Source organism: Bufo bufo, chromosome 5, assembly GCF_905171765.1.
Source record: "Bufo bufo chromosome 5, aBufBuf1.1, whole genome shotgun sequence".
Lineage (NCBI taxonomy): Eukaryota > Metazoa > Chordata > Amphibia > Anura > Bufonidae > Bufo > Bufo bufo.
In genome coordinates this window covers 467,805,552-467,821,813 of record NC_053393.1, presented here as the reverse complement: position 1 = coordinate 467,821,813, position 16,262 = coordinate 467,805,552, and the positions used below count along the sequence as shown (strand labels likewise).

The 16,262-nt window shown below is 43.1% G+C and overlaps 1 protein-coding gene across 15 annotated transcripts in view; it reads right to left on the bottom strand.

The window, feature by feature from the left end:
- Positions 1-16,262, bottom strand: part of LOC121002352 (sodium channel protein type 4 subunit alpha-like) — a 450,413-nt gene that overhangs the window by 207,022 nt on the left and 227,129 nt on the right. For all 15 annotated transcript variants that reach the window (XM_040433808.1, XM_040433805.1, XM_040433807.1 and 12 more), the window contains 3 exons: positions 13,921-14,159; positions 6,398-6,580; positions 5,911-6,267 (listed from right to left, as the gene is read on the bottom strand). In XM_040433808.1, coding sequence (XP_040289742.1) covers positions 5,911-6,267; positions 6,398-6,580; positions 13,921-14,159 — 779 coding nt within the window. The remainder of the gene's footprint in view (positions 1-5,910; positions 6,268-6,397; positions 6,581-13,920; positions 14,160-16,262) is intronic.

The window sequence follows — 16,262 nt, the reverse complement described above, 5'->3', positions numbered from 1 at the left end:
CACATGCATAATAATAACATAGCCAGTAACCGAAGACTATTGAGTGAGGATGGTATGCAATAAAGTTAGGAGGAGGCAATGTAAGAGGTATGCATATGGCGAAGAAAGCCAGTTGGGCTGCCCAAAAATATTGAAAACTGAAATCTTCTTGCTCAAATTTTTACAAAGCGCTCACGGTGAGTCTTAAAAAAACAACACAAATATATAAAAACTTAAACTCTACTACAAATAATATGCTGACGTCCAATTCACCTGGTGGGGTACAATTCAAAATCTTATTAACTGCAAATTAATTTTTGCTCTACATGCAAGTCAATTATTCTGCTTTGTTTCAGCCGCCAATATAGGTAGGAGAGTAAATACAAAGCCCAGGGGAAGAAAGGAGGCATTAGTCATATAAATGTAAGCATATGCAAGATAGCAGGGGAAGCCTCTTTTACTGACGTGTAAGCCATTGGCATGCTGTGGTTATTCATTAGAGTGTTCAACAGGCTTATCAATGGGAGATTGTTTTGTAGGAAGAAATAAATACTCAAATTGATCTTGGGCTTTTTTAAGGTACAGTAGAACCGTCTGTATTTACCAGCTGCCAAGTGGAGTTAATCTGGAGAAAAGTCTTTGATAAAATACGATGCCCAAGCGGTAAGCCTCGATCTATTTTCATATGCAATATGTTTAACATCTGTTATTGGCAACTCCGTAGGTTTTCCATTATGCTATTATATTTTTTTAGTTAAATTAGACATCTATTGGTCTTGGGAGTTTTTAGGATTAAAAAGAAATTATAGAATAAAAAGTAAATGAAACAAAAAGTTTATGATAGACATGGCTGACCAACTATGGCTTTAAACATTTATCGTGAATAGCATCCACAAACATGTCTGCCATGATATAGAACATACACAGAGAAGGTCACTTAAAAAAAAAATTGTCCAAGATTAGAAAAAATATGTCTGCTTTACTTCAGAAACAGTGTCACACCTGTCCACAAGTTGTTTGTGATATCGCAACTCAGGGTCTTTCATTTCAATAAGTACAGGTGCCTACAATGGGTGGATAGGCATGGCACTGCTTTGCAATGAATGGATGGGCACAACCCTTCTTCATTTCAGGGCACACTGTGGACTTTGGGGTCTCCTGTCTGCTGGTGGCTGTGGTGCCCTTGATGTTAGGTATATGGGTAGCAGGATGAAGGCAGGAGAACAGGGCCTGGGTAAAATATGGAGACCGATGACCAGGCGGGCTTGGTTATAGTAAAATATAGCCTCTCTTTTACTGAATAGGTGATGGGGGTCACAATGCAAATACAAACAGTAGGCACAATTCTCAAGTATATCACTGAGTAGGCTTTTCCCAAAGGCTGTATGTAGGGGCTATGATGGTGGTTCTCCCTGAGTCTCTTTCTATAAATGAAAAAGGAATACAATTTCTCTCAATATTTCTCTGGAATGCCCAACTGTGGGGTGCATTCCTAGATCAGATGGACAGTCCGTCTCAGTAGTGTGACGGGTGCCAGAAGCAACATAACCCAAACCACATGCACTAAAATCTACAGCTGTATGCATGTGTTACCTTTACTGTCTCTCTACATTAAACCTTAAGCAGTGAAGAATAGCATTAACTCTTTAGCAGTAAATGAGAGGGCAATAGCAGCCATGCTTTTCTGATATTGTACAACCCCTTTAACATGTGCACACTAGTGTTTGGCAGCTCTTTAGGGGTTTCTGGTATTGTTGACTGCTAGAATAGCACCTTCTGCATTAATCTGTCAAAAATAACATACAGACGCATCCATTCTTATTTGGTCTCCTGATGCACTTTCTACACTGCTCAAAAAAATAAAGGGAACACTTAAACAACACAATGTAACCCCAAGTCAATCACACTTTTGTGAAATCAAACTGTCCACTTAGGAAGCAACACTGAGTGACAATCAATTTCACATGCTGTTGTGCAAATGGGATAGACAACAGGTAGAAATTATAGGCAATTAGCAAGACATCCCCAATAAAGGAGTGGTTCTGCAGGTGGTGACCTGACCACTTCTCAGTTCCTATACTTACTGGCTGATGTTTCGGTCACTTTTGAATGCTGGCGGTGCTTTCACTCTAGTGGTAGCATGAGACGGAGTCTACAACCCACACAAGTGGCTCAGGTAGTGCAGCTTATCCAGGATGGCACATCAATGCGAGCTGTGGAAAGAAGGTTTGCTGTGTCTGTCAGCGTAGTGTCCAGAGCATGGAGGCGCTACCAGGAGACAGGCCAGTACATTAGGAGACGTGGAGGAGGCCGTAGGAGGGCAACAACCCAGCAGCAGGACCGCTACCTCCGCCTTTGTGCAAGGAGGAACAGGAGGAGCACTGCCAGAGCCCTGCAAAATGACCTCCAGCAGGCCACAAATGTGCATGTGTCTGCTCAAACGGTCAGAAACAGACTCCATGAGGGTGATATGAGGGCCCGACGTCCACAGGTGGGGGTTGTGCTTACAGCCCAACACCGTGCAGGACGTTTGGCATTTGCCAGAAAACACCAAGATTGGCAAATTCGCCACTGGCGCCCTGTGCTCTTCACAGATGAAAGCAGGTTCACACTGAGCACATGTGACAGATGTGACAGAGTCTTGAGACGCCGTGGAGAACGTTCTGCTGCCTGCAACATCCTCCAGCATGACCGGTTTGGCATTGGGTCAGTAATGGTGTGGGGTGGCATTTCTTTGGAGGGCCGCACAGCCCTCCATGTGCTCGCCAGAGGTAGGCTGACTGCCATTAGGTACCGAGATGAGATCCTCAGACCCCTTGTGAGACCATATGCTGGTGCGGTTGGCCCTGGGTTCCTCCTAATGCAAGACAATGCTAGACCTCATGTGGCTGGAGTGTGTCAGCAGTTCCTGCAAGACGAAGGCATTGATGCTATGGACTGGCCCGCCCGTTCCCCAGACCTGAATCCAATTGAGCACATCTGGGACATCACGTCTCGCTCTATCCACCAACGTCACGTTGCACCACAGACTGTCCAGGAGTTGGCAGATGCTTTAGTCCAGGTCTGGGAGGAGATCCCTCAGGAGACCGTCCGCCACCTCATCAGGAGCATGCACAGGTGTTGTAGGGAGGTCATACAGGCACGTGGAGGCCACACACACTACTGAGCCTCATTTTGACTTGTTTTAAGGACATTACATCAAAGTTGGATCAGCCTGTAGTGTGTTTTTCCACTTTAATTCTGAGGGTGACTCCAAATCCAGACCTCCATGGGTTAAAAAATGTGATTTCCATTTTTTTTTTTTGTGTGATTTTGTTGTCAGCACATTCAACTATGTAAAGAGCAAAGTATTTCAGAAGAATATTTAATTAATTCAGATCTAGGATGTGTTATTTTTGTGTTCCCTTTATTTTTTTGAGCAGTGTATATGACAATGGTCCATTAAATACACTCTTTCCAAGGCTTTTCAATGGTTTCTTGTTGTCTTTCATGAACAGAAATGGGACGATACAGCAGCAGATTGTCGGGAAGGAATGGGACGATACAGCAGCAGATTGCTCACTGGTGGAGGAGACCGCTGCATTTACATGATAAATTAGATGGGCCTGCTGGCCCGTCCCCTTCCCCACCCACCCCCTCTTTTTTAGACCTGGCATGAGAGGCGAAAAGTCGTAGATTGCAGCACAAATTACCTTCGCGCCATAATCTGCAACAGATATATGCCAGAAAACTGGCATATATCACTTAGTAAATAACCCCCATGTCTTTCCTTCACCCAGGTTCTGGGGGCAACACCATTGAGAGTTATCCCTTTTGTATTCCTCTGTTCCCATCATTCTATTGTTATGCTGTATACCTACAGGTAGAAATCATCCAAATTTAGGTAACGTGTATAAAAGAAATTCAGCCGTGTTGCTGTAGCAACGACCATTTCCCAATGAAATGTAGAAAATACAAACAAAGTCTTTTGTCATGGGGAACTAATGCATGTTTTGGATTGTGCAGAGTAGTCAATGTTCGATTAGATGCCTTTAAATATGTATTAATATTGCTGAGCTGCCTGTAAACTATGATGTAGCTATAGCGGATGCAGAGGAAAAAAGTTTCACTCCAGCCTTGCTACTCCTGCTTCCTCTGCCAACTTCTCCTTCTTGATTGACAGGGCCAGGTCCCTACATCGTCATCTCACTTGGCCATGTCAATCAAGAAGGAGAGGGAGAGCCCGGCAGAAGAAGAAGGAGGATTTTATGACTCCTTTTACTACAGTAACTGTCAGACTGACAACTCCACAAGCTAGGTAAGACAAGTATATGGTAATTACAGGGAGAGCAATTTCTGACCTCACCTGTATTACCACAGCCAGGCTCAGGGCTACCTGGCATAAATATACATGAAGAAAACCTGAAGAAATACACTGTGGAAGGAATATCATGAATTACAGATCCACTGCCAACTAATCATGAGTTTAAAAAAAAAAATCTTGAATTTCACATACCGGTTCAGTGAAGTTAATTTCTGGTATTTGAAATTATAGTTATGCTTTTCTGTAATTTTCTGATGGACCCTAGGAAAATAAGTATTCTAGTTGTCTGTAAGAGGTGCCTAGAAAACAATCACCACTAATCTACTACTACTACTCCCAAGGAGGTCCAAAACTACCATTACTGCAAAACACATTCCATGTAAAGGCATACGGAAGTTAACGCCACCCATGCCAAATTGCTTCTGTTGGAAAATTGCTATACAATATGGTGCGGTAAAAAGCGGCATATGGTGACACATGGACTGCTTATGCCAGGACTCTATGGGGGAATTTATCATTCTAGGGCCCACCAGTAAAATTTAGTTTGGGGATCCACTGTAAAGCTACGTGTAAATATTACCTGCTCACACAGCGGCAGCAGTAGTAAGACACTACAAGATGATGGATTATGAGGGTACATGCAGTGACTTTGAGAGGTCCGGTCCCTGGTGAAAAAGGATACTACCTGGCCTGTCTGTAGAAGCCTTCTCCACCACCCAATGTGTACAATAATAAACTGGGTAGTCTGTTAAATAATATATGCAGTTTTATACAAATATATATCTGTGTGTAGCGCAGTCTACTGTGCCATGTGCCACTTGTGCAGGGTATGGGGGACTAAGAGTCCACCTTGCTCAGGGGTCCACCTTGCTCAGGGGCCCACCAGGGGATTCACCTGTTCCCCTGTGGGCCAGTCCGAGCCTAGCTACACGCCAAGCCACTCTCCTAGTCACCACTGGTAACAATCTGTGAGGGCTACAGGAATGACATCCCTCCTGACAGCCATCCTGTGATTTCCAGGTTTTATTTAAATCCTCCTCCTTCATAAAGAAGTCATATTGAAAGGTAAGATTAAATACGAATTGGGACAAAAAATTGTAAAGGAATGACCTTTGGGGAGGGAGAGGGTAGTCTAACAGTGAAAGGAAAGGCTCCTCCAACACTACTTGTATAAGGCATACACTGGCACTTAGATATGTTGGTGCACCAGCATATGATGATGTATCATCTATATATTGCTGAAAGGCAACTAATTCACCAACTTATACATTTATTTCCTTGTTTCAATTGTATTATTTCCCGATATTCTGTGTTGTGGTGCGACACAAAGCCATATCGCTACTGAAAGAACTGTGGCAAAGTCACATTTTAATGCATGCAGTTTTACTGCTTTCTGTAACAATTGTGAATTTTCTTTCTGTTCCTACTTCTAAGTCCTCATTCACACGACCCTGTTTATTTTGCGGTCCACAAATTGCAATTATTGTGAAAAAAATATAATTATGTTTTTACAGGCAATTATTTTGGGCACACATAGCACAATAATCAGTTTCACTAACATAAAAACAATGTCGATGCCACAAAAGCCGAAGATTGATTCAAGATTTTGTAAAAATATTGTTACTTACCACCAGATTTCCTATAACCATAACGAGCATGAAGACAAGGATGCACAAAGGTTGGCCGCTAACTTCCATGCAATCCCACATGGTCTCAATCCATTCTCCACACAAAACCCTAAACACAATGAGGAACGAATGGAAAAAGTCGTTCATGTGCCATCGTGGCAACTTGCAATCATTGTTAATCTTGCAGACGCAATCCATGTAGTTCCGTCCAAACAACTGCACTCCAACAACAGCAAAAATAAAAACAATGATCGCCAAAACAAGGGTTAAGTTCCCGAGAGCCCCAACTGAATTGCCAATGATTTTGATGAGAGTATTCAATGTCGGCCAAGACTTTGCCAGTTTGAAAACCCGAAGCTGAAACAAGACAAAATAAGTTTTAGTTTCCTACATGTAATAAAATCGATCCAAAATAATACCACAGGCAATGTATGAAATGGAAAATCAGATCATAACTATACACTACAGGAAGCAGTATAGAGCTTACCAAGCGGAAAGAACGTAGAACTGACAGATTTCCCATACTGGAGAGACTGGACAAACAGAATTCCATTAAACTGAGTGTTACAATGATGCTGTCAAAAATATTCCATCCCTGCTGGAAATAGTAATAAGGATCTAAGGCAATGATTTTGAAGACCATTTCAGCTGTAAAAATACCAGTGAAAACCTGTAGACACAAAAAGGATACAACTCAGAAGACATTTAGAAAGACATGGCAAAGCAAATTCCACATTGAAAAGGAATGTGTCATCAGAAAATAACCAATTGTTTAAATCACATTTTTATGTTAAACCTTTTTTAAGAAATTTTGGTCAGTTTTTTTTATTTTTCTGTGTTACTATATTTAAAAAAAAATGTAGATAAGGAGGCATTCACACATATGTGGATTTTCACGGACCACGGTCCGTGAAAACCCGTCCAGCCGCCCTGCTGAGTGCACGAGCGCACAACGTCATTGGTTGCTATGATGCTGTGCGCTTCGTGCCACCTCCGCTGTACCGTAATACACTTGTATAGTACAGGTGTATTACTGTACAGCGGCGGTGGCACGAAGCGCATGGCGTCATAGCAACCAATTACGCCGTGCACTTGTTGTGCACTCGGCAGGACGGGTTTTCATGGACCGTAGTCCGTGAAAATCCACATATGTGTGAATGCGGCCTAATTTGTCCCCAATATTACCCAATGACGGCTTTTAGATTTTTCTGGTAATACTGCCATATTGTGATAAGTCAGGTTACATCAGCACAACAGCAAACCCAAGCCGCAGTGAATGGACGTCTATGTTACATGGACTGAGTCTGCCAGAGAAGGATTCACTCTTAAGCCTCATGCAAACATCCGTGGAACACGGTCCGTGAGATACCGTTCTGGCATTGCAGGAGCGCACGGCGTCATTGTGCTCCTGCAATGCCAGTCCGGTATCTCACGGACAGTGTTCCACGGACATCTGCATGAGGCTTTACAGAGCGAGTCTCTGCTCTTGCTGATGGAAAATCATTTCCATAGGCTCAAAAAGGGCATGTACAGAGATTGTTCCATTCCATTGTTTCTAATAGGTAAGTGACATTTTGTTTTGTTTTTGTTTTTTACACTATTTCCTGCTCACGTCCAAATTTCTTATACTTCTGCAGAATTTTGTTTCTTATATTACCATTGGAAATTAACAGGATTTTTACATATATTTCACAATAATCATAGCAAAAAAATGTACTAAACTGATCACTATGCTATAGTCGGTATTGCTATGTGTATTTAGTAAACTTTATTTAGTGTAAAAATTGAGGACTACTTTTTGATTAGGGTTGCCACTTTTCACAGAAAATTGCCAGGTTCAGGCCTCATGCGCACTACCGTATTTAGCATCTGTGTCCAATCTGCAGTTTTTACAGATTGAACGTTCTTTCCATTAATTTCTATGGGGGTCCACCAAAAAAAAGGTAGCACACAGATGTCATCCGTGTGCTGTCCATATCCATGTGGCTGTCCTGCAAATGATCTGTGGTTTGCAGACTGCAATATGGATGTCGCCTTGTGCGCGAGACCTTATACAGGAAACCAAAACTGATGGAGACCCGTATCTGGGAAAGGAATTTCCAAAATCACTATAACTTGGCCTAAATATGCTAATTTCCTATCTTATCCCAGATATTAAAACGTAACTTTTACTGACTCATTAATAAAACAAATCTAATAAAGGTAAAGGTACTTTCACACTAGCGTTTTTCTTTTTCGGCATTGAGTTCTGTCCTAGGGGCTTAATAACGGAAAAGAACTGATCAGTTTCATCCTAATGCATTCTGAATGGAGAGCATTCCGTTCAGGATGCATGAGGACATCTTCAGTTCAGTCTTTTTGCCTTTTCAGGACGGAGATAATACCAAATCATGCTGCGGTTCTATCTCCGTCCAAAATTCCGGAACACTTGCGAGTGTTTTGGCAAAATGGATCCGGCATTGCGGTCTGCGCATGCTCAGACCGCAAAAAATATGAAAAAATATAAATGCCGGATCCGTTTTTTCCGGATGACACCGGAGAGAGGGATACAGCTTTTTAATGCATTTGTCATACGGATCAGGATTCTGATCCCTCTGACAAATGCCATCAGTTTGCATATGTTTTGACGGAACCGGCGGGCAGTTACGGCGAGGGACCTGCCTGCCGGAATCCTCTGCTGCAAGTGTGAAAGTACCCTTACTCTTAATGTGAATTACTAAGTGAGCACAAACACATGTGGGTAAAACTAGCTGGTAACCATGGTTGTTTTTGGCGCAGAGGTGCTATTTAGTTAACAAACAGCAGCTGGTTGGGCACTTTCCCAATGCTGTCTCACTTTCTATAATAGAGTTGCTGTACACTATCACTCTGAGAGTCTGAAATCGCTCACACATACAATGGTGACCAGAACTTAAAACCTAACTCATGCCCCCCAACAGCTAATCTGGCTTCATCAGGGGTAACAGGCAGAGATGAGTAAAGACGCCAGAACCAGTCTTATAAAGACTACTGCCTCATCATTGACAGCTGAATCAGCCTAGGGATGACGCGCTGCGCGCTGTCTAGCAGCGCAAACAAATACACTGATCATGGGCCACTTGCTCCTATTACGGCTGCGCTGGAACTTAGTGCATAGCACGACCGGCAGACTCACTGCGCATGCGTCCATACTTAGTCTTGAGCACTCCGCTTCTCTCTCACTGCGGCTGCGCACGGACTTAGTGCGGCACTTTGAATATTATTCCTATATATTATTATTACTCCTAAGTGCCTGCACAGGCACACAGCAATGTTGAAGCTGTGTGCTTCACTAAGTCACATGCTGGGGCTGAACTCTGCTGGAGGTTACTCCTTGACATTGGAGCTCCAGACCTGGAATATCTTCTGGCACTGCTGTTAGTAGCAGCAGTGGTGATTCCCGTGGACGACCTGCTGCGCCCAATTCAGATATCATCAATAACATCTAATAGGTTTGATTAAATCAGAAATAGACCCTTGTTGCAAGTTATTGGGTTGAAAGGCAGCTCCAAATTTTGGACTCACTATGGTATCAGAGCCTGGGCCCACCAGAGGATCTTCTGGTCCTCTGATGGGCCAGTCCGACCCTGCGTGCAGCCGTACCCTACAGGTGTATTTCCATATTTTTGAAACACTGAAATGAACAGGACTATATCAAGGTTTTACAACGTGCACACGCTTGTCATTTACAGTAGCAATGGTACGTCTGTGGTGGTCATGCAAACAGACTCAGGTTCTGTCAATCTTCATTTTCTCCTCTGCATATTCAGTTTGCAGAAGATTTCCCTATTTAACCTTTGGGTTGACCTGAAGAAACATCGCACTGAAACCTAAATGAATATATCATTGATTTATTAAAACAAGGGCACAAATGGGTTCACATATTGGTTTCGCTCTCTCGTATTGTATGCATTGGCCTAGCTGTTCTTATGCCAGGATATGATGTAATTCCAGGCAACATCACAGATATGGCAGCTCCCAGAGGAAAAGCAAAGATGCTTGCAAGGTCTAAATAAAGCTGAACGAGCCTAAGAGCAGCTACTTACTATATGAACTTTTGAAATGTTGCCTGGAACAAGTTAAGTGATGTGTTCCTTTAAGCTTTTTATTCTCCTTCATCTAGATAATGCATTGTCAATAACAAGTCTGCCCTTCGATCGCTCGCGCTTTAAATGCAGTTTACAATTACTGTAAACAAGCAAGAGCCTCTGGGAACACGCTGACTCTAGGGTGCATGTACGTGTCCTAACTTCCTTGGCACTGTGCTTGTATTGTACATAGCAACGTGTCACACATAGTCATTTCAGGTTCATTTTTTTTTTATCGAAGAAACCTTCAAATAAGTGAAAATCAAAAAACCCCCAAAAAATCTAATGTGTACAATGTCTGATAATTTTAATATATATTTTATTATGTTGCCCCATAGGAGATCACTTAATGTTCAACTGTCTGCTTTGTATAGCTCTTCCATAAGAAACAGAATTCCTTTAATATTTTGGTTTACATCAGTTATTCCGTTTAGTCTTACAGGATTCTTCATTGTCATGTGTCCAATATTATCTTTATTGACTCATTGACAAAAAAAATAATGCATCAATAAGGAATCAAATGACACTTTCTATGTGTGAATGTAATGATGATAACCCTGTTGGGCCACCTCTAGCCAGTATACAACATGAGATTCAGTTGGGCATGGAGGCATACAGGTTCTGTATGGTATCCTGTGGCATATTCTCCCACAGATGTTGCAGTTGGTCCTGTAGATCCTGCACACTCTTAGGTTGCCAAAGCTAACGACCCAGCTGGTGCCCTAAATGCTCGATTGGTGAAAAATCTAGCAACGGAGCAGGCCAAGGAAGTGTTATAATCTGAAGGAGACATTCCTGAGAAACCCTTGCTGTGTGTGGGCGAGCATTATGCTGCTGAGAATGCCAGTTGAAAGTCCTTCCATGAGAGGCAACACATGTGGTGGCAGGATGTCCTGCACATATCGCTGAACTGTTAGTGCCCCTCATATCACTACTAGGGGTGACTGACTGTTGTACTGAATGGATCCCAGGATAATCACATCAGCAGTTGGGGCAATGTGTTGCTTCACAGGCATACACAAACCCAAATGTTGTTGGTGAAGTTTTCCAAACAGAACCTGGATTTCTTGCTAAAAATGACATGGTTTCAGTCCATAGCAGTCCAGGTTTCTCATTAACTACATCACTGCAAACAAAGGCGATGGTGGTTGGCAGGACATCTGTGTCTGGATGGTGGACAACGAAACTGTGGGAGCTACTTGTGCTTGTCAGCAGATCAAACAATCCTTTTTAATGGTGGTCTGTCTGGGTTGTCCGAAGCCTGTTCACCGAAGATGCGTTCTTTCACGTAGCCACTGCTCCCAGCACCTCCTAACAGTCAAAATGGCCGAGATGGTGGGTAATCTGTCAAAAATACCATCCTGCTTCTCCTAGTCTAATAATGCCCACCCTCTCAAAGTCTGTCAACTGGGAAAAATGTATTTGAGTGTGTTATACAGGCATGTCTAGCAGTCAAGGATCTCTCACCAAGAGCTACACTACCCAAAAGTAGCCTCTGAAATCTTTTTTATGGGTCAGCGATGGAAGCACTTTTATGCTCTCTTGTGACAAAACCCGGTGTCTAGTCAGACCACACCAGTAATCATTTACATATCTGCCTGAGATGTGACTGCTTTTTTTTGGTCAATGAGTGTAAAGGCGGGTTCTCACCAGCGTTAGATATTCTGTTATAGTGTTACAGACTAACAGAATTTTAGGACGTAATGCAAAACAGAACCCGTTACAAGGCATTCCATTTTGCTCCGTCCTATGGGCAAATGTAATGATTACTTTTTTTTCAGTTATGCATGACGGAAAAAACTAAACCGTTTTATGTGCAAATAGAAATATATTAGGGCAGAGCAATACGGAATGCCTTGTAACGGGTTCTGTTTTGCATTACGTCCTAAAATTCCGTTATATTCCGGAACACTATAACATAATTTTTAACGCTGATTAGAACCCGCCCTTAGACTAATTGACAAAAAAAGCAGTCACGTCAAAGGCAGATATGTAAATGATTACAGGTATGGTCTGCAGTGGCTAGATGTTACATGGTGGTCAGAAGGAAATTATGGAAAATGTCATAAAAACAATTCTTTTTTGCTTTGTAGTGGTGTTTTAAAACAGTTTCCTGATGTTTTTTGCTCCCTTTGCATTCACTTTTTAATTGCAGTATGCTTGTAATAACCGCCAAAAGCTCCTATATATTTTTTTAAAACCAAAAAAGCCAAAACAAAAAGAAGTAGAGTGGCAGTTACATTCCAGAAAATATTCCACTGGGATCGAAAATGGCAAAAAAAAAAGAAGACCACAAACATAAATCTGCATCTGTGGCAGAATCTGGCATAAACGGTGGCAATTTAAAAAAAAAAAATCTGTGAAGAAATATTTCTTCTTATGTTGTCCTTCCTCATCAAAAGGTTGTAAAATGAGCGTCGTCAATATGGAGTGGACGTGGTCTCATGTTTTTTAGACAACTTTCTCCAGTTGAAAGAAAATGCCATGTTTTTTTGTGCAATGTTGTCTTTCAGGCACTTCACAATGTACAAATGTATTAAGAGGCATGTACCTTTTGATACATTTGGTGCAAACCAAACCCCCAACGATAACTTAGCAAACACTAGTATATTAAATGTCAGTCTTAAAGGCGTTCTCCGGGGTACAGGTATTGATGACCTGTCCTCCGGATAGGTCATCAGATCATGGGGTTCCAACACTCAGTCCTCAGATTTGCTGTTTGAAGGCAGACAGCTCTGTGCACAGGGTAGTGGCCGTGCCAGGGTACTGCTGCTCAGTTCCCATTCCAGTGCATAGGAGATGAGCTGCAGTATACAGGTCCTGGAAACTACACAGTGAATGGAGCCTTTTGCTTCCAATGCTTACACTCTTGGTTTCCGGCAATGTAGCTGCCCAAAACAGCTGATCGGTGGGACTTCTGAGTGTTTGACCCCTACTTATCTGACTCTGATACTGCTGACCTATCTGGGGGATATTAATATTATATCAATACCTGCTGCCCAGAAAACCTCTTTAATAAGTATAGGCCAGTGGTGGCGAACCTATGGCATGGGTGCCAGAGGCAGCGCTCAGAGCCCTCTCTGTGGGTACCCACACCCTGGAAAAAGTCCATGGTGTACCAATATGCTCTAGACTTTTCCTGCCATTCATCAGTGCAGGGCGCACTATGAACAGCACAGGCAGCGCATTGAATGTAGGCAGGCTATTATAGCGAAATGATAAAGCCCATGGAAGATATACAATATTGGTATTCAGGGTAAATTGCCGTGTTGTCACTTTGCAATAAATAAGTGGGTTTTGGGTTGCAGTTTGGGCCCTCGGTCTCTAAGGTTCACCACCACAAGTGTAGGCCATTTAGCCTCAGCAAAACTGTCTAAAAGAAAAAACTAAACCTGCTGCCACATGAACCAAGGCCAGTGCAGTTTTACTATTTCCAAAGCAGTTTAGGAATGTAAAGCTTAGCTCTGGTTTATACATATGACCAAAATGGCCAGTTCTTCAGTAACATGGCCCATATTTGACTGGTGTGATTTGTGCCAATTTTTTCAAAAAGCTCACATCTCTTTAAAAGTCTGGTGCCAAATCTTGAAGGTGCCAAATTAGTCATGCGTCATAATTGGTGCTATTTCCTCCTATGCCACGTAATAAATGTGGCTTAAACTATTTCTCCTTTGGAGACCAGACCACGGCCACGGCCACTTTTCTCAATGCTCACCAAATTTTGTGAGCAACGAGAAAAGGTGCAAGATTTGCTGTCACTACTTGGAACATTTGATGCTAAATCCTGGGGAAAATGGGTGAAGAAATGTGGGCCACTGTGTGCAGAGAACGTCCTATTGTCCTAATGATCACCAGAAAACATGTGAAACTTTGTGACAAGCCAAACACTTGAAGGACTACTTACATAGTTGCCAGTAGCTAGCATTTTTTCAAATTCTTCAGTCATCTTGTAATGTTCCAAAGCCATGAAAAGGGTGTTAAGCACTATGCATATAGTGATGGTTAGATCAGTAAAGGGATCCATGACTACAAATTTCACTCCTTTCTTGATTTCTAACCATAGAGTACAACAATCCCAGATGAGGAACCTATGGGCAAAATGATACCAGCAAGGAGGACATTTCTGGCGAGATTCTTCCAATTCTAAAAAGACATTGAGATACAGAATACGTTTTACTGTTTCTGGACATACATGCATTTCATAAATTTGACATTTGAGCTTAAGGTGAATGTTCACTTTTTGATACCAGGTTATGTCCAACGTTGTGTGCTTTTTCTTGACTTTTTCTGTAGGCAACACTTTAGCTATGGCTAGTAGAGCAGACAGGACCAGATATGTGAATGATCTCATATACAGCATGATATGCTATAAATACTGAATTATCATTGCATTGTCTAGATCAGTGTTTCCCAACTAGTGTGCATCCAGCTGTTGCAAAACTACAACTCCCAACATGCCCGCACAGCCAAAGGCTGTCTGGGCATGCTGGGAGTTGTAGTTTTGCAACAGCTGGAGGCACACTGGTTGGGAAACACTGGTCTAGATAACATTTGCATTAGGCAGTTGATATTTAGGCAATATATCAGCTGGTTTCAAGCATTACTTCTATTTCCGAATTTTTTCACTGGTCCTTTTTTTGTTACTTTATTTATCATTCATGAGATTGAAGTCTCCATGTCTGAGAAGTGGTCGTAATGACGCATGGTGTTTGGTTTTATAAACTCTTAATAAATGCACAGACATGTCATGTCTTTAACCACAATTCCTCTGGATCAACTTGCAGGATAACAGGCTGAACTGGATGGACAAATGTCTTTTTTTTTAGCCTTACAAGCTACGCAACTATGTTCTCTATGTATTATAAAACAGCCATGGCTATTATTGATGACATACACTTAAAGGGGTTGTTCACCTTTGTGACTCTGTGTAAAGACCCCACAGAGTGGCCAAACCTGCGGTGGTAATTATACTGACCTGATCCCCGTCACTGTGTTCCATCACTGTCCCGCCAACTCTGCATATCCAAGGTCTCCACTTGACCACTGCAGCCAATGACTGGCCGCAGCAGTGATGTGTCACCCATGCGGTATGTGACCCACTCACGTCACCGCTGCCCCACATCAAACCTGATGTTGACACGGGGAGAATGGCCCTGCAGAGCTGGTGGAGCAGTGATATGGCTGGAATCCAGCATCGGGGATCAGGTAAGTATGATCACCACCATAGGTCTGGCCACACTGTGGGGTCTGTACAAAAGGAAATTGTCACGGGGTTCCGAAGGTGCACTCGGTCCCCCATTACCCGCAGACCTGTTGCTTAACATTGGGAATGAGAATCTGTGTTTGACCTCATTCCCAGGGCGGCTTTACTAGCTGGGTGGCTCCCTGCTCCTAAGTCTGCCTTGAGCGCCGAGCTGATCACTCGGTGCTCGACTGGTTGGTCTGTCGGTCATGTGACGCTGGCCACGTCACATGAGCCTCACTCCCCACTATAAATACAGGCAGCCTGCTGGCTACAGGTTGCCTGTTAATTTCTAGGTTCCTGGCTATTTGTTGGACTACTGAATATTTACCTGATCCTGTTCCCTGGCGATCCTCTGCCTGCTCCTCCTGTACTGCGCATACATCCTGGTATTGTGACCTCGGCTCCCACCTGACTACTCTCTTAGGACTCCTCTTGTACTTCGCTACTCTCCTGGTATTTGACCCCGGCTTCTCCTGACCATTCTTTGCTTAATCCGTTGTACTGCGTAGCTCTCTTGGTTCTGACCCGGTCCGTTCATGTTCCGTATTTTGTCTTGTCTGTCTTCCCTGCACATATCCTAAGTTAGGGACTGCCGTCCAGTTGTCCCCTGTCATTAGGACTCGTGAGGCAAGTAGGCAGGGCCAGGGGTGAGGGTGGAGCGCAGTGGTCACTACCCTTCCCCCTGTGTGTGTGTGGACGTGACCGTTACAGATTAACAGGCCCAATAACCACTGTATCATGAATCCTCTTACTACCCTGACTGACCATGTCTCTAACTTGACACAGAGGGTGCAGGAGCTAGGAGAGAAACTCCGTTCTTGTGAGTTAGGGCAAGGTTCTTCCACTCCTCTGTCCTCCAGTCCATATTTTGAACCCCAGATCAAGCTCCCAGAACCCTTTTCTGGAGACCGGAAGAGGTTTCTCTCCTTTCAGGAGAATTGCAAACTCTACTTCCGTTTGCGCCCCGTGTCCTCCGGTCCCGAGAGCCAACGCGTGGGGAT